General features: G+C 38.8%; 1 protein-coding gene across 1 annotated transcript in view; it reads left to right on the forward strand.

Annotated features, from left to right (window-relative positions):
* RORB (RAR related orphan receptor B) overlaps nucleotides 1-20,056 on the forward strand; it is a 194,050-nt gene that overhangs the window by 145,915 nt on the left and 28,079 nt on the right. The window contains exons 4-5 of the mRNA XM_004048134.5: nucleotides 236-637; nucleotides 18,399-18,520. Of these exons, the coding sequence (XP_004048182.3) occupies nucleotides 236-637; nucleotides 18,399-18,520 (524 nt within the window). The remainder of the gene's footprint in view (nucleotides 1-235; nucleotides 638-18,398; nucleotides 18,521-20,056) is intronic.

Genomic DNA, 20,056 nt, shown 5'->3' on the forward strand with positions numbered 1-20,056 from the left:
TATTTCTTCCTGGCTTAGATTTATTTCTCACTGTGAGCGTAAACCAGGACAGGTACCCTCTGAATATAACCTTTCCCCAGATGTGGAGTGCAAATGAATGGGTTCTTAAGTTATGGTGCTAGACATCTGTGCATTTGAAGTTGAAGGGACAACCGTCCCATGACCCGTTGTACCTGAGGTGGTTAACGCGAATGATAACCACAAGTGCTGTTTTCTGCTTTTCTCTCCAACCCAGCTGTGAAGTTTGGGAGGATGTCCAAGAAGCAAAGGGACAGCCTGTATGCTGAGGTGCAGAAGCACCAGCAGCGGCTGCAGGAACAGCGGCAGCAGCAGAGTGGGGAGGCAGAAGCCCTTGCCAGGGTGTACAGCAGCAGCATTAGCAACGGCCTGAGCAACCTGAACAACGAGACCAGCGGCACTTATGCCAACGGGCACGTCATTGACCTGCCCAAGTCTGAGGGTTATTACAACGTCGATTCCGGTCAGCCGTCCCCTGATCAGTCAGGACTTGACATGACTGGAATCAAACAGATAAAGCAAGAACCTATCTATGACCTCACATCCGTACCCAACTTGTTTACCTATAGCTCTTTCAACAATGGGCAGTTAGCACCAGGGATAACCATGACTGAAATCGGTAAGTGGAAGTCTCCTCCCAGTGGCTTTTTTTGAGATTTTGCTTTGAATTTACCTTGGTCCTATTTAGTATGGTAATTTTCTTAAGATTTAAACTGAATTACTTGGATTCACAGCTTCTACTGAGAAAACAAATTGATTTTTAAATATATTCTAATAAATGTCATTTTTCCCCACCCCATAAAAGTTTATTTCAAGCAAAGGAAGAAAGAAGAAATTATAAATAGAAAGATGCTATCTGTAAAGAACAGATGCTATCTGTTGAATTTGGGTTCTCACTGAAGGAAAAATGTTATTGGTATAAACAGGGAAATTTCGGCATGTATTCAAAGTTGATGCTATTCAAAGTGAAATTGCTGAAGGATATAGAAACAGTGTGGAATAACCAAACGAACAGGGGCCCAACTCTTCCTCTAAGATAAATGGGGACAAACTTTAAGCAAACAGTATCTCAGCTTCCTTCTTGGTGAAGTCAGGGCGATAGACCAGAAGACCGCCAAGGCTCTTGGAAATCTGAATTCAAGAATTCCATATGGGATTCTGAATTACAGCAATGAAAAGAGTGTAGTCTGGAATCTTATAGAACATGAGAGCAACAAATAAGCTAGTCATAGGCATGATTGCATCAGAAAGCTGATCCTCTTTCCTTCGATTCCTAAGGAGCGATCTTCAAGAGTGCCCTGCCTTAGGCAAGCTCTCTTCTGACCCACTGCAACTTTGTTTTACTCCATCAAACTCAGGGGTCTATTAAATGTTTAACCAGTTAATCTCATCAACTAACTGCCATAAAAATATTGAAGTAGGTTTAACACATCACTCTCCTGGGTAACAGGGTTGCATGTTAACAGTAGCCTAGAAGAGCTAAGCAAACAGTGGCGATGTGATCCCAGGCTTCACTGCAATATTTAGTGTACTGGAGAAAGCAGGCTAGAGCTCAGGAACCTTCAAGGGCTCTTTACATTTCTTCAAGGGCTCTGCCCAAAGAGGTGGCAGAGCAGAGCAATTAAGAACTGTGCTACCTGAGTTTAAATCCTGGCTCTTTGGCTTACTATTTAAGCTGGAGCAAGTTTCTCAATCCCAGTTCCTTCATCTTTACAAGGGGGAAAGCATTAGTTTGTAGCTCACAGGGACATTGTAAAGCTTAAATGAGTTAATACGTGTAAACCATAGCAAGGTTTGGCACTCAGGAAGTGCTCAATAACTCTTAGCTATTACTGTTTTATGCTACATGCTCAGTCACCTTCTCTGTCTAACCTGCAAATAGGAGCCTAAAGCCTACAAGTGTTTTAAATTAAGCTGCTGTGAACACATAATGAAATACATGGCCATATTCTTGGCTACTTGTACCATCTGGTTGAGGAAGAAGCGATGTTACACAGTTATAAACCTGAAGCGTTATTTCTCCCTTTTAGCAATGCAGCATGTGACAGTGAGTAACATTGTTGACAAAGCACCTGTAATGACTTTCACAGCTGAGAGACACACAAAAAAAGAAACATCAACTAAAATAACAAAAATAGTTAATTATTACTGTCATCCTTAACCTTGTTTTTACTATATCATGGGCCCTTCACACGTTTACTTTTCACGAACATCTTAAAAGATAAATTAATATAGTATTTCTATTATACAGATGCTGAAACCGAAGCTTAGAGATGTCTCATAACGTCCCAGAGTCCTATAATTACTAAATGACAGAGCCAGGGTTCACCTCAGACAGTCTGATTCCAGAGTCCCTCCACTCCTCTGTTAACCTGCTACCTGCCATGGGTCTCAATTCATAGACTGCACTGTCAACTAATAGGGACGGTCATTTAAAATAGTCATTCAAACTTTTCAAGAGGGAAAAGGCACCTTCCTTTGCATTTATACTACTTAATATCTAAGTTCCTGAGTCTACTATTAATTTGAGAGATATGTTTGAATCCTTATAAAACAAAAACTCACAACAGTGAAGCAATCTTCTGGCCTATATTCAAAAGAGGAGTCTTCTAAGAATTAATAAATCATAATTTGTTTATGATTTAGCAACCACATTAAATATTATGGAAAGAGAACTACAGCCAAACCATCAGGTCTGCGTTACCCTGAACAAGTCACTTTTCCTCTCTGACCCTGAGTCTATTCTGTGAACTGACAGAACTGGACTAGAGAATCTCAAAATTTATCCAGATATTCTGCACAGACATTGACATGCAAAATAAACTCGCGTATATTTTATTCAATTATTTCAAGATACCTCTAGTCTTTAGATATCTTTAAATATGTTTCAAATTTTGGAGGATTTTTTCATCAGACATTTAGGGATGCAAATGGACTGTCCTGCCAGTGCTCTCAAATTTAGCAGACCCCTGAGCCTAAATAGTGGTTTGGTTCACATTTCGTTAAAACAGCAATGCCACCTAGTGGACACAAACCCGTTCTATGACTGTTGAATCTAGGTACCAATGAAGAGCCGCAATAGTATAATATACTGTCTTTCCTGCACCGTCCAAAACATTGACACTCATTTCACTAAAATATTAAATCCTTGACAGTATCACTGGGCAGGAAGGCATCTGTGGTATAGTGTGGTGGCTAAGAACTCTGCTTCTGGAGTCAAAGTGCCTGCATTCAAAACCCAATTGTGCCTTTTCCCTTAAACAATTTACTTAACTTCTCTGAGTCTCAGTTGTTAACCCAGGCCAATAATAGTCTATCTGTGTGTGTGGATTAAGTGAGTTAATATTTATGAGTTCTTAGTACAATACCTATCATATGTAAGCACCATTATTATTAATAATATAGCTGTTATTTTAATTGACTATTAGTATCACTGGTTATTGCAGATAATATAATTACCTTTTATCGAGCACCTACACTGTGACGAGCAAGTCCTATTTAAATTCTCATAACAATCCCATTATGCCTGTTATGTATTTGTATATTTTACTGATGGAAAAATCGAGGCTTAGAAGTTATATAACTTGTAAAAAGCAAAGAACACGTATAAGCCCATATCTGAGTAACATCAAAACCCATTCTTTTAACCGTTATACTGTATTTCCTCCCACCAATGGCAGCTCCTCACAAGTTGATTGCCATTCTCACCACAACACAGGTTTGGTGTTTGCTGCCTACCTGACCTCCTTCTAGGCACTACAAACTGGAGCTTTCAGAGTATGCACGCTGTCATTTTGACTTGATTTGATTAATGGGCATCTAAACCAATCTGGTTGGTGGCAAGCTGCCATAGAAAAAAACCCTATGCATATAAAACAGAAAATCAGATTTTGCCACATCCTGACTGGGTGAATTTGAGATTATGTCACACCAAAAAAAAAAAAAATTTAACATCACCCTTGGCTACCAGAAGTCCTGATCTGCTTCCTCTCGATTCTAAGAGAATAATGAAATGTATGCAACTAGGTCATTATGCTTCTGATATTGGGTCATCTTAAAAGCAGATCACTTCTAAAAACCAGTTTTTAGACCAGTCCATATAGACTAAGATCTCATGAGTTTGAAATTTTTGATAAAAACACACATGTAAGAACCATAACACAACTATATGAGCAACTGCATGCAGATCCCAAAAAGTCAGTTTTTGAATATTAGCAGTCAGGAATACTCTCCCAAAAAAACAAACTTGTCTTGCTGAAAGTTCACCAACGAAACTACAAAATTCCTAGGTTAAGGGCTCTAATGATAATGTTTGATATGTGGAGAAAAATGTAGAAAATCATTTCATGCATTTTAGTCATTTTGAGCCTCACACCAGTTCCTTCAGGTGAGCAGTGAAGAAACCATTTCATTGTACAGATAAAGAAATTGAGAGTCTGAGACAGTGAGTGATATTCCTAGGACAGAGAGTTAGTTAAGTGATAAAGCTTAAATTCTAAGGTTAAGGTTAAGTCAGTGTCCTAGACTGCCAGGCATTTTTCTTCAAATACCTATTTTTGGAATGTGCCATACACTTGAGAAGAGCAGAACAAGGTTTCTGCCCTCACCGTCTAGGAGATACCACGAAAATAAATAGTCATGGCAATTCATCACATCCTAAGTATACGTTCTGGGCAGGATGCTACCACACTCTTCTGGAGGTGAGGGAGACGGCAAGTATTAATCAACCTGAGCCACATCTCTTATCAGGAATGTTTTATTCCCCTAGTTTTGAGGATAGAAATAAAATGTGGGTAAGCAAACAGAAAACCATGAAACATTTCAGGAGTTATATCCTTGGGTTTTTCTAAAACCATAGGAAAAAGAAGCCATGAAATGAAAGAATGGCAACAAGTAAGCCGAAAATTAATATTTAGACAGCAGTATTAACTGGGTTTAGCTGGAATTTTACTTCAAGCTGGCGTGATGGATGTGTTACATCTTTAGGGATAACATTTTGCAGTGGTTGGTGGCAGGGAGAGGAAGCTAGCTAAAAGATGCTCCGCAAACATGCAGAAAAGGAAAGTAGAACATCTTGTCTTTGCTCCACCACTAACAAGCTGAGATGAGTTGGCGAATTCTGCAGGACTAATACTCTTAATGAAAGCTCATTTAAGCTGGAAGTGATTGGCAATGTATCTACAACGTCTCAGACAACAAGACAATTCAAACAGCCAAACAACATGCTTTTTTATATTTAAAAAAATCCATCAAATTAGCTACAATGCTAAGGGTGTACATTGCCTTTTACAAACATCACCTTGGTTTGCTCTTCTATTCAGTAATTTTCTCTCCAGATAAAGACAATGAAATGTGAATTAATTGATCCCTTCTTATATTGTCTTTAACATAGACTTATTTTCATATTGCTTTCGTGTTCTATTTATAGAACCTGGAATGTTAAGCATCATAAATAAATATAAATCTCTTTTTTAAAAATTCACCTATTATAGAAACTGAGTATTAATAGTTAAAGGAGATTACAAAAAGGTATTGGCCTAAAAGCGATCTAGTCCCTGTAATGTACTACTTCATTCTATTAAGGCTACATAAAAATACAGAAGATTTTACTAGTAGTGTTTTATTTTGCAGAATTCTATTAAAAGTGGTGGTGTTTCAATTGTGGCTTATTAAGAACCCCAAGCAGATGCTTTGGTCTTAAAGCAGCACCTTTAATGGCATATGCTTTTAAGGATAAATATTTTATACTGTTTAAATCTATTATGCACATCTAACTACCCATGCAGAAATGGTGCAGAGAATAGAACTTAACTCTTGCTATATATTTCCTGTGTCCTGTGATAGAACCTGTATCAAATACAGGTAGGCATTCCATTTAGAGGTAACTGTCCAATACATCATTAAAACAGATAGAAGTAGACCAAACTTGCAAGAAAAATTACTTGAACAATATGGGAAAAGGAAAATTCAGTGTTTAGCTCTTTCTTCCTTGCCGTGAGAGGAGACATCTTGTGAACTTTCATTGTCATCTAACGCCTCTCTCACCCCCACCCCAACCACACACCCTTTGCAGGCAATTTAGGGAAAGTACATTGAGATTGGGGGTCCTAACTCTGCATACTAGCCATGTGAATGTATTCAAAATTAGTCCAGCTGTCTGAGACTCTGTCTCACCATCTGAAAAATAAGACAATTGGATCAAATGACTTTTAAAGACTATGGTTCTCTCATCTTCCAGAGAGCTTTGGTCATGTGCATTAATATTCCCCCCTTGTTATAGCCACGTCACACAGATAAGAGTAGGGTAGAAGAGAGGAGGGGACTTGGAAGCAACTAAGCAATTCCGAATGATGCTGAATAACTTGTCCATGGCAGTAGCCAGCACACTTCCCTCCTGGAAAGCAGGACGATAATCGGGGCTTTCACTGAGTGAAATGACCCAGCCAAACATGCAGTTAACAACCACTGTCAAATCAGAACCGTGCACTAGCCTCTTCTCTCCGTCCATCCTCCTGAAAACAAAACAAAACAATAAAAACAAGAAATCAGATTAAAATGAATGTCAAGGACAACCAGGAGCAGCTCAAGGAAAGGGTAGTAGCCAATCCCAAATCACTCCAAGTTCATGTACAATCCAATTAAAGGGTGAGCTGCTGTACAGATGCCGATTTAGGGCAAACGCACCTGTCCTCCCTAGTTCACTACAACCTGATCACTTCCAAGCTCCTCTTGAAGAAAAAGCAAATATGTTCATAAAATGAAGATAGGTTCTTTTTTTTTTTTTTTAGACAGAGTCTGCCTGTCACCCAGGCTGGAGTGCAGTGGTGCGATCTTGGCTCACTGCAACCTCCACCTACCAGGTTCAAGTGATTCTCCTGCCTCAGCATCTCAAGTAGCTGGGATTATAGGCCTGGCTAACTTTTGTGTTTTTAGTAGAGACAGGGTTTCACCATGTTGACTAGGCTGGTCTTGAACTCCTGACCTCAGGTAACACACCCGCCTCAGCCTCCCAAAAGTGTTGATATTACAGGTGTGAGCCACCACGCCCGGCAGAAGATATTCTTGACTACTGAGGGACCAAGCTACCTAAGTCACCTGGGTCATTGGAGAGGGACTTACTTGACTCTTCTGAAATTTTAGCACCACCTTGTTCTGTGCCAACCACAGAATATCTCCCAAAGCCTGCTTATTTCCAAAATCTTGCTTTCTATCTCAAAAAGGAATTCTCCCAGTTTGGGGCCAATTTGTCATATTCCTAGGACCTCTACCATGGTTACATCTATAGTATTAACCAGTCTATGACCATGAATTATTGTAGAGGATACCTGGAGCCACGGACTCCACAGTTAATCCTTAGGGTTATTCGAATCCATATCTTTCTAGATATCCTCTAATAACCCCGCAAAGATGGTCTACAATCACCTAGTAACATGTACAGTGCTTCCCCACAACTGCAATAAATGGTAGAATGTATACAAAGCACTTTGTAACCAGCCAGTTTCCAAACAAATATATGATTTACATCACAAACAACACACACATATATGCTCAATTCAAGTACTCATAGACATACATATCTACTTACAGTACATGTGTGCATATCAGTCACTACATGCTTGTGCCTCTGTCAATACAGTTTTCCCAATGTGCTAGCAATTCATTAGACTACATTCATCTAAAGCACCGTTTTTATTTTGAGTTGAAACTATGCAAAATTTATCTTCCTCAGTGTATTTCTCCTGGAGATACTAGTTTGGTATTACATTTTGCCTTAGAATTCAGAACCTCATAAGAAGATTCTAAAATCTACCACCACCACCAACAACAACAAAATCTTATTGAGAAGCTACTGGAAAGCCAACTCCATTTCAAAAGCCACAGTAATTATAAAATATTCTACAGTAAGCAAAAGGAAAGGAGATTTCAGGAGGTTCTGCCTGTGACTTGGAGGAGCAGGGAATGTTTCTACTTATGAAGTGACCTCAGAATCAGTCCCTAATGACAGTTTCCACATTAAATAGTATTTCAAGACATTATACTGCAGAGAAGCCATACGTTTAAGGCATTGCAAGCTTTGACATTGGCTTTTAGAGCTCTGAATTACTTTTCCACTGGCTGGGGTGAATGTATTAGCCACATTTTCAAGCACCCATTTTTGGAAGAGCTGGTAAGGGTTAAAATACCACATGTGCTATGGAACCCAGAAGCGCCAATTGATCACAAGGTTGATGTGGATTAGCATACTTTGGTGTGATTAGCGTGGTATGCAACCAATTTAACAGGTGCTCTCTGCTAACCAATACAGGATTTATTTCTGTGATGTTTGCAAATGTGGGGAAACCTGTTGGAAATTGTCCCAACTGGAAAACAATTTTTGTTTTATTTTATTTATTTTTTAAGGTAAGCTTTCTCTTGAAAACATAATCTTAATACTGAGGAGAATGAATTTGCTATTTAAATTTGAGGCATGTTTATGAGGCCTACTGGGGAACTGCTATTTGGTTGTCAGCAAGATTTGTTCTGGAACAATTTGACACAATAAGGAACCATCAAAAACCACTATTTTAAAGCTTTAGTCAATTAAATGCATTATTTAAATTACCACGTACTTTTTAAAATTTAGGGTGTTTGAAAATATAAAAATGACCTTCAAAGATTACCTCTAAATTAGTTCTTCCTAAAGGTCAGAAATGCATTGACTAAACATCCAAAAGCGTGGTGAGGTGGGGGAGAGATTGCATCTGTTTAAATTAACAATCAATCCATATGTCAACAAAATTCAAATGGTGAAAATCAAGCCTAGTGATGGCCCTGAGCAATTTTCATAATGAGATTTCATCATCTGTGACCCATTGGTTGTCCTTTGGTGGCGTGTGGAGGTGCAGTTTTTAAGAAGACTAAAGGAAGATTTTCCATGGCCTCTGGATTTTGCTGTTTTGGTTTGTCCTATCTAAGACTCTTCAAGTGTTTGTAAGCCTGTAAACTATACTCTGACCTGTTGTAACTCTGCAAGGCTGCTCCCCCATGCGTCACAACAAAGAAAATTCTCCTATCAGCCAGGCACAGTGGCTCACACCTGTAATCCCAGCACTTTGGGAGGCCAAGGCGGGTGGATCACATGAGGTCAGGAGTTCGAGGCCAGCCTAGCCAACATGGAGAACCCCTGTCACCACTAAAAATACAAAAATTATCCAGGTGTGGTGACACGTGCCTGTAATCCCAGCTTCTTGGGAGGCTGAGGCACGAGAATTGCTTAAACCTGGGAGGCAGAGGTTGCAGTGAGCCAAGATTGCACCACTGCACTTCAGCCTGGGTGACAGAGTGGGACTCTGTCTCAAAAAAAAAAAAAAGGAAAGAAAATTCTCATGTAGCCTCTCCAGACTCAAGTTGTCAAACTTCACACAGACCTTAGAAAACATCACTGATGCCAAATCCTCTTGCAGATGGAGGATCAAACCCCAAAAAACTGAGTTAAATAGGTTAAGCGACTTCCCCAAAAGCACAAACTAAAAGACTGAAAGGGACCATGTTGGCTTCCTTGGTCTTACTATATAACTCCCTTAAAACTCATCAACTGCAGGACATATAAGTAAATTAATCTTTCTGACTGTTCTGTGAAGGAGATCTTTTACTGTAAAAGTTCACTTTTACATGTAATCTTTTAACAATAGATTCCTTCTCAATTTCGTCAACTGATTTCAAGAAAGGAAACTGTAATTTCCCAAAAATTAGACACACACTGTTGTAATACAGCAAAATGCTTGTGATCCAAAACAGCTTTCTGTTGTTAAATAAAGAAAGCACCCTCTTAGATAGTTAACTTGTTTTTCCTGCTTGTAATTTTTTCCCTGCTTTGGATATACTCTGTTTAAACACAAATGCTATGTAGGTTCTTTCAGCTTTACTTCCTGCTTTCTTACCTTTTATTAGAAAATGCTATCTTACTTGAAGCCAGGCGCGGTGGCTCACTTTGGGAGGCCGAGGCAGGCAGATCATCTGAGGCCAGGAGTTTGAGACCAGACTGGCCAACATGGTGAAACTTCATCTCTACTAAAAGATACAAAAATTAGCCAAGTGTGGTGGCTCGTGCCTATAGTCCCAGCTAGTTGCACGACTGAGGAAGGAGAATCCCTTAAGCCAGGGAAGCAGAGGTTGCAGTGAGCCAAGATGGCACCACTGCACTCCAGCTGGGCGACAGATCAAGACTCCAACTCAAAAGAAAAAAAAATGCTATCTTATTTGAGCTTCCTAAAATTTGAGAAAATGTTAATCACTTTATTAATCTATTCATTCAATCTTTGCCCAGCTATTACTATTACTTGCATTAATCTGATTTTTTAATTTTTTTTCCATTTCATAGTTTATTGAATTGTGTTTTATTATATTTTTATTATTTTTTAAAGTTAGTATAGTATCTTACATTTTGTCAACATATTTTTTCTGAAGAACTCTAGGAGCAAATTGGTCTTAGAATGTTCAGGTCTGCATGAAGTAAAAATCAGTTATGCCATTCTCTGATATGTCAGTTGGCAATAGAATTTGCATGTAAAGGAGATTGAAAGCTATCCTGATTAATTGAGGGGGAAGTAATGAGTGGTTGGACCATGAACTGAGCCAACAAATAAGTTATAAATTATTGATGCCCCCAATTTCTGCTTAAAAAAACTTGAGGAAACGAAATGCTAAATCTCCTACTCTTCCTCCGAATCTACAGATCACTAATAGATTACTGTTTTAAGCTTAAATATATCAATGGTTTTATTCTGACAGCAGAATTCTATTTATGCTAAAAATAACGATCTCTAAATAGGGATTAGAAAAATCAGAAAGGTCTTTAAATGACATTGTCTTTTCTGACATTGCCATCAGTGACAAACCACTAGACTTGTTCTGTCTAATGACAGAAAACAAAACTGGCTGTCTGTTTTGAAAAAGGAAAACTGTGTGTGCATTTGGTTAAATGTTTCACCTTTCGACCAAGTGTTTTAATATGTTTTAGTTACTGCCTAAGAGCACAGATTCTAAGAAATCTTGATATTATGAAAACCTAATGTAGGCACTTAAAACATGCCTTGGGCAAGTCCATAGAGATATCCTGCCACTAATTCACAGTGAATCTCCTAAGAATTCCATTTTCGCACTAGTAGTATAAACTAAACAGAGAATTCAGTGGTGCTCTAGATCCTTAAGGCAAGTGACAAATTAAAAATTCATTAATCACTTTGAGGCTGAGATACGGTATTTTTAGGAAGAATACTTCCAACTTTAAAAAAAAAAAAAAAGTCCCTTGTGGAGAAAAATGAATAGAGGGTATAGTTCACCAAGAAGAAACCATTCTTTCTCAGGAGGAAAAAAAAGAGGGAGGAGGTGGGAGCAGAGAATTACGAAGTTCAGGAGCAACACCCTCTAGCGCTATATATAGCTCTGAGGCTCAGCTTTCTTGCCTTGGTGCAGTTGGGCCTCCGGTGCTCTTGGTAATAACACTGAAAGCAGCAGTTTTTAAAGATATACTCAACTTTCCCCACTCCCAGGATGTGGCATTCTAATGAAACTACCCGTGCAATCCGTGTCTGAGACATTGTAGCCTTTGGAGAGCGCCATTTGCTGAAATGTCTAGTGAGAGCTAAAATAAGCCGGTTTGGTGGAAAAAAAAACCCGCTGAGTGGTTGAAATCAGAGCTGCAGAAGGTCACTTGCTATTTTAGTAACTGCAAGCTGGTCCTCATTTTATAACATCACAGTTATAAACAAGACATTGTCACCTTGCTTGTCAGTTTACTTCTTTTTCACCAAAATAAGCAGATGTAGCCCTTTTTCTTTCTACATAGAATTAGGTAATTTGGATGACTTGTTTCCAAACTTTGCTTAACTGTGTGGATCAATATGTAAGAGAAGTTATTTTTCATATATTTCTTTAAACATTGCTTCAAAATATTATTCTTACACCTTTTTACATCGTCTGATATAATTGACCTTTTAAAACTCTATTTACTTGTATAAACCTTATCACGCACATCTCAATCATGCTGTAAATCCTTACACTGGACTTTCTTTCTTACTTCTTTGATTTATTAATAGATCACAATGAAGAGTATTGAGGATGGGGTAGGATATGTAGAAGTCCTTTACAGTCTCAGGGGAGAGAGAGAGAGAGAGAGAGAGAGTAAGGAAACTCAGCTAATTTCTAGGATTATTTAGATACAGTCCATTTGGAAATGGAGGAAGGAGGTTAGGTCCAGCCCCAGGGTTCTATAATTATTGCACACACTATTGAGAATTACCATCAATTTTATTCTAGTTTTCCCTTCAAAAATTTAATTTCTGTCTTCTTATTGCACACATCAAAAGTAAAGATTACCCTTAAGACTTCTAGGGAGGTTTGACAATTTTAACAATATTTTAAAATATTTTTTCATCAAAGTGATGCAGAAGTATATTTACCTATATCAATTATTTTAAAACTTTCTGAGACTTTTTTTCATTTGATTCACACACTGTCATTTCTATCCCATAAAGTTGCTCAATATATAAAGTTATAAATTCTGTTAATTGAATATAAATCTTGGATTCCAATAAGCCTTCCACAAAGAATAGTATCAGGGTCAAAGTTGAAAACAAAACAGCAATTTTTGGGGGGAAAAAGTTTTATGTGTTTATACGTGTGAGAATATAGAAGGGAAAGGAAGAGAAAGAGAGAAAGTGATAGCAAGTGATTGTTCATGAAATTAACAAATAGAAAATGAGGAATGTGGATTTAATATTAACCTGCAATACACACCCAATTTTTTCTTGCCTGCATCAATGTTCACTTTTTGCCTTATCATGATTAAAAGGAATGACTGGACAGACTGAGCATATAAAATTTTTCTCTTTCCTCTATATCATTATATTAACTATCAAAGCAGCCCACATACTCTTAGTAAATTGAACAAACCTCTGTCTCACTGAACACATGTAGGGAATCTTAACTACTGAGAAGATGTAGCTGCATTTTCATTACAAGTTTTCTTTCACACCCACTTAAGAAATCTCCAGCCTTATCCGTGGTCTCAGGAAGAGCAGAGTGTAGAGTTTGTGTGCATCACCTTTGGAGGTGGTAGAATTTCCCATCAGTTAGTTATCTGGGCAATATTCCTGCTGGACTTACTATTCCAGCACAGAGCATACTGACTTCTTCTTCGACATGTACCATCTGCAGCCCAAGCTAGTCAAAGAAGCCAACAAAAACTGAGCTGAAAACAGCTGCAATCCAAGTTAGGGTAACGGATGAAGGATGTGAGATTGCCCAGAAAGATTCCATATCCTCTGCTCTTTTACCTCAGTCCCTTTTGTCTGGACTTTCTCATGTGGTTGGTCCCTAGAGAGGACTACATTTACTATTACCTTTTCTACTTTTCCAAGCAAGGACTCTTGAAAGTTCCTTTGGCTCCTAACAGAAACTTTGCATACTGTATTCATTGTCTCTCCTTTGGCCTTTCTTTTTAAATCCTTCTCCTCTTTTCACAACTGCAGACTCTCAGTCTAAGCAAACCATCTCCTTGGACATTCAAGCATCTTTCTAATTGACAGAATGAACCCTCCAGCCTTGCTCCCATGAGACCAAGTCTAGCTGTACCGTGTCTTGTATCAAGCTGAGCTTTGAGAGGGTCAAGTCAGTTTTGCACATGGCTCACCTCTGCACTGCAGAATAGTGAGAGAAAGTGGAGGAGGAATGTGTCTGCAATTGCTGCTACTGTGCTTTTGCCTTCATTGCCATTCATAATAAGTCTTATTTATAAAAGAGATTTGACTTGTATTTCCCACCACAAGGATATGGAAAATAATTTTGCATGTTTACCATTTGACTTCAAAGCCATTCTGAGTGCTTAGGCTTTAAGATCATCAAACAAAGGATCAACCTTAACTCTTACAAATCCTTTGCGAAATAAAGCAGACAACTGAAGGAAGGAAGAATGGATAGACAGATGGACATCTTCAACATTATCTTCACTAACTCAGCGTTGGTTGAGCACCTACTATATTTAATATTTTGTCTCGGTGCCACATCTGCTGGTCCCGTGTATTCTCCTTCAAAATTGTCTTGACTGTAGCTCCTCCACTCCATCTCTGTCATTATGACCTAGTTCAGACCTTCCTCATAGCTTGCGTGAATTTTCACAACAGCCTGATTAATTTCGTGTACTCACTAATGCCATCTCATCTTTGCCATGACTAAAGTCACCTTTCTAAAACAAAAACCAAGGCTGGGCGTGGTGGCTCACACCTGTAATCCCAACACTTTGGGAGGCCAAGGTGGGCAGATCGCCTGAGGTCAAGAGTTCGAGAACAGCCTGGCCAACATGAAGAAACCCCATCTCTACTGAAAATACAAAAATTAGCCAGGCGTGGTGGTACCCACTTGTAGTCCTAGCTAGTTGGGAGGCTGAGGCAGGAGAATCACTTCAACCCGAGAAGTGGAGGTTGCACTGAGCTGCAATCATGCCACTTCACTCCAGCCTGGGCAACAGAATGAGACTCTGTCTCAAAAATAAATAAATAAGACAAAAAACAGACCATACTTTACAGCTCCTACTTTACAACTTCGGTTGGTTACCAGTTATCTCTGAATTGGTAAAATTCAGAGATAAAATCCAAAAATCCTACAAGATGAAATCCCTTGACCTGTTTACTCAGACGTCCCTACTTCAGTCACAAAATCTGTCCACCCTAGTCTTATTTCTCCTCATCTCCTCCATGCACCCTGTGTTGCAAATATACAAGACTTCAAGCCAGGAAAGATGGACTCGGTTTCAAAACATTGCTTACTAGCTCCATAGAAACTGGTCTAGACTCACTTGGTCTTTTCTTTTTTTGAGACGGAGTCACGCTCTGTCACCAGGCTGGAGTGCAGTGGCCCAATCTCGGCTCACTGCAACTTCCGACTCCCTGGTTCAAGGGATTCTCCTGTCTCAGCCTCTTGAGTAGCTGGGATTACAGGCACCCGCCACCATGCCCAGCTAATTTATTTATTTCTTTATTTATTTATTGTATTTTTAGTAGAGACGGGGTTTCACCATGTTGGCCGGGATGGTCTCGATCTCCTGACCTCGTGATCTGCCTGCCTTGGCCTCCCAAAGGGCTGGGATTACAGGCGTGAGCCACTGCACCCAGCCCTCACTTGCTCTTTCGAAACCTCACTTCTATCCTCAGTAAAGGGGAGACTGGTCGTAAAGAAGTAAAGGTTGTAAAGATATAAGATGTAATGTCAGAAATTACCTAGCCTACAGCTAGCTTTCTATCTGTGCCTTCATAACATCATTCCCTCTACCTGGGATACATCTTTCTCTTCTCCATGTGACAAACTGTGCTCATCCTTCAAGACCCAGGCAACTCCTCTATGGTTATTTTCCTGCCCCTACCCCCAGACTAAGTTAGCCACTTTCTTCTTTGGGCTCCCACAATAACTGTGGGCATTTATTGCATCATGATACGAAATTATATTATTGTAAGATACTTTAAAACACAGGCAAGGGTAGGGGATAGTGGCTCACGCCTGTAATCCCAGCACTTTGGGAGACTGAAGCAGGTGGATCACTTAAGGTCAGGAGTTTGAGACCAGCCTGGCCAAGGTGAGGAAACCTGTCTCTACTAAAAATACAAAAATTAGCCAGGTGTGGTGGTGGACACCTGTAATCACAGCTACTCGGGAGGCTGAGGCATAAGAATCACTTGAACCTGGGAGGTGGAGGTTGCAGTGAGCCAAGATCGTGCCACTGCCGGGGCCACAGAGTGAGACTCGGTCTCAAAAAAAAAAAAAAAAGAAAAGAAAAGAAAAGCCAAAATCTTTGTTTTTTAATCTGTACCTTGACCCGATATAGAGTACCTTCTCAAAAATATTTGGTGAATGAGTATATGAAGGCATTATGCTGGGATCTGCTGTCCAGTTCTTAAAGAGCTCATAATCTTAAAGGGTGTGGGACAAACAGAAGGATTCAAATAACCACAGTATGAGTCTCACTGGAACAAGGGCTCAATTGAGGCAGAATCAAAGTGTGATAGCAGCCAGCCCTTCTTCCTGAGGACATCGTTGGCAGGGAAACTTTCACCAGGCATGACCATCCGGGTTGAGTCCTGAAGCATGCATGTGGGTTTAATTTCCTATTTCCTTAACCTTCCCACGTATTTATTGTACCTACCCTTCCTCATAAACCATAGACTCCTAAATTTTGATATCAGAAGGCCAGAGAATCCTTAAGCTTTGGCCAACAGTTCCAGGCAGATATCATAAAAGAACAGATAGGGTTTTTCACAATACAATTGTGAGTGGCAATGATAGTCTTGTTCATAAACCCTGGAGCCTGTAAATTACCAACAAATCAGCATGTCTTTGAAAATGAAAACAAACTACACCAAGAAGATAATAGTTTGAAAACTATAAAGCTATAAAATCTCTTGTTAACATTATATACCTACTAGGAAGCAAATATGTTTTTTTAGATTCTAAGTAATTAGACTGCCCCGGTGAAATTGAAAAATGATGAGCCATGACATACCAATCTATTTTAATATGATGGATAGAGTAATTTTTACCCTTTTTATACCATAGGAGAATGTTCAATAAAACTTTGAATATAGGATTTTTTAAAGAAAGGATTTTGTAATATCATAAGCAGTGCAAGTCTAGAAATGCTCAATGCTGAATCCAATAGAGTAGAGCTATCATCAGAAGTTAGCATTTGGTAGCATCTTCTACATGTATTATTTTATTTTGATTGAAAAAGTCTTGAAATATCTTCCTTCTGCAGGATGGATTGCAGAATTAAGCATCTCCACTGAATTGTATCTCCATTGGAGTCATCATATTGCTCCCCTGATGACAAACTATGTAGACTGTCCTAATAAGGATAACTGGAGCTAGCATTTATTCAGTGTTTCCAATGTGCCAGGCAATGGTCTGTAGGAGATTTTTGTTTAGAAAATTTATTAGAAGCTTAAGTTTACAATTTTTGTTCTCTACATCACTAAAATTTAATTTACTTTGTACCCTATATACCAGAAGCTTAGTGAGATAGAAAGGAGACAGCCAAATGCTGTTTTGAGGGCTGTCCTGGAGAAATGGGGTTTAGAAAGAACAGAACTTACATTTGAAATGGCGCAACCCGAAATACAAGAAAATTTTATTTTCAACTAGTGTTCAACTAGCAGGTGGGATTACAAGGGACCACCTCCTAGCTCTAGCCACCTTCAGGGGACTCACAGCAGGCTTGTTTTGTTTTGTTTTGTTTTGTTTTGTTTTGTTTTGTTTTTGAGATGGAGTCTCGCTCTGTCGCCCAGACTGGAGTGCATTGGTGCGACCTCCACCTCCCAGGTTCAAGCGATTCTCCTGCCTCAGCCTCCTGAGTAGCTGGGATTACAGGCGCGTGCCACCACACCTGGCTAATTTTCTGTGTTTTTTTTTAATAGAGATGGGGTTTCACCGTGCTAGCCGGGATGGTCTTGATCTCCCACAGCAGGCTTTTTTTTAAGGAGAGCTCTTATGTCTGGTTCTATTGCTCAACTTTCATGTCTCCAAACCCAAAATGATTGGTATTTAAGATACAATGTGAAATACAACTCGATTGGGATAAACTGCCCAAAATTGTGTTTGCTACTAATTTTTGTGAATATAATCATTTAATCATTTTTAAACTTTTTAAAAGAAAAAGGTTATTATATAAAAAATTAAAAAGGAGAATATAATGGTCCCTATGACCCAATTCCAATCATTATCAACTCATAAGCCAATATTGTATTGTGTACACCACCTCTCCTATTATGTAAGAGATTTACATTGCCCCAAAGTCAAATCTACAAAAATAATATTATCAGAAAATTTAATTTCTTTCCTTGTCTCTGCATTCTGTTCCCTATTTCCTCTATACATAGCCTTTCTTTTAGTTTATTGTTTAATGCTTCCTTTAAAAAAAATAAGCAAATAAATTTATATTTTAATGCCCCCTTTCTGAGATAAACAATAGGGTTCTAGTGATTTTCAAAACATTTTAAAGTATTTGGAGTACAAGTGTTAAGACTGTTAGTTGACTTTCAAGCCAAAAAGCAAGAAATATAATAATTTTATATCTTTTTTATAAATAAATACCTTTGAATGGTTTCCAACTTGTAAAACCCCTAAGTTGTGATCAAAAGACCTGGGGGAAAGCAATAAATTTTGATTAAAATACTGAAAATTGAAAAAATGCAATAAAGAGTTTGTCAGAAAGATTTTAAGATAGATAGCAATGTTAAAGACACTTTAATACAATAGGAGTATCTCCAAAAGGCATTCTTATAGTAAACACATTAAAAGCTAATGAGCAGAGTAATTTTATTCACAAACCTTTGAATTGATATCTTTTCTCACAGACCGAATTGCACAGAACATCATTAAGTCCCATTTGGAGACATGTCAATACACCATGGAAGAGCTGCACCAGCTGGCGTGGCAGACCCACACCTACGAAGAAATTAAAGCGTATCAAAGCAAGGTACTCTGGGAAACCATGAGAAAGTTTTTCTGTGATTACCCTATTGCTGTGTTGCTCAAGCTCAGCATTATTGGCATGTTGCGCTGGGCAATTGTTTTCTGTAAGGGCATCCTGCAAATTGTTCGATACCAGCATCCCTGGCCCTACCCACTAGATGTGCCATCGCCCTCACACACACTTGTGACAACCAGAAATGTCTCCAGATACTGCCAACTGTTTCCAAGGAGGCACAACTACCCTGACTGAAAAACCACTGCCCTATTTGAGTGACTACAGAGACTGTGCCTTCATCAAATGATTTTAGGACATCTCTTGCTGACTTCTTGGGTGGAGGCAAGGAGCAGGAGCAATGTAATAATCACAGCAGTTGTAATCGTCACAAACTTACACAACAAATATATGGAACAAGGCTTTCTAAAGTTTTTTCTTGCCCTACATGTTAAAAAGAATCCAAAAAACAGGACAACTCATCCCATATTTTCATTATTACACTGTGTTATTTCTTTGGGTTTGTTGAAGAAGTTTTTAAGAGGAATTTATTGTTGTTTTTCAGTATTTACATTACATTACTTTGGGATAGGGATCCCCAATTACAAAATCCACCAGTAGATGGAACTTTAATAAAATATATAAATGTGTGTATATCTAAATAAATGTTTACAATATGCTGATTTTTCTCCACCAGAACAACTAAATCTTATTACTTTTATATAAATAGGGAAACAAAGGCATGGTGTCGCTATGGTCAATAAAAATTAGAATTAACACACATAGATTTCTGTTTCTCATTTCAAAAAATAAACTGAGGACTAAAAAATATTTGGGTGAATCTACTGAACTTAGGAGAATGATTTGATTTGATGTAATGCCTTTTTCCTCGGAATTCTTTTTTCCTTTTTTTTTTTTTTTTTTTTTTTTTTTAGACGGAGTCTCACTCTGTCACCCATGCTGGAGTGCACTGGCGCGATCTCGGCTCACTGCAAGCTCCACCTCCCAGGTTCACGCCATTCTCCTGCCTCAGCCTCCCGAGTAGCTGGGACTACAGGCGCCCCCCACCACGCCCAGCTAATTTTTTGTATTTTTAGTAGAGACAGGGTTTCACCATGTTAGCCAGGATGGTCTCGATCTCCTGACCTTGTGATCCGCCTGCCTCGGCCTCCCAAAGTGCTGGGATTACAGGCGTGAGCCACCGCGCCCGGCCTCGGAATTCTTTTTAAACCAGAAAACACTCTCCATAGGTCTGGGAAAAAGACACAACATAAAAATACTACAAATTTAGTGCCCATCAGATACCCATGAAAATGATGTCATGGAAGCCTGTGAATGAAATCACTATCCCTCAATGCAAAGCTTTGTTTTTTATATTAGTAGTATGTGAAGATAGATTTGTTATTTTCTTTACAAACTCAGACTTCGTTTAGGTGAGAAGGAGGAAAGGAGGAAAAATAGTAAAGAAAATAACAAAGCTATCCTTACGTACTATAAACAATGTTGCTATTGTTTTAGCCTCAGTACTTTGATCATTTTGGCCTATTG

This window comes from Gorilla gorilla, chromosome 13 (assembly GCF_029281585.2).
Source record: "Gorilla gorilla gorilla isolate KB3781 chromosome 13, NHGRI_mGorGor1-v2.1_pri, whole genome shotgun sequence".
Classification (NCBI taxonomy): domain Eukaryota; kingdom Metazoa; phylum Chordata; class Mammalia; order Primates; family Hominidae; genus Gorilla; species Gorilla gorilla.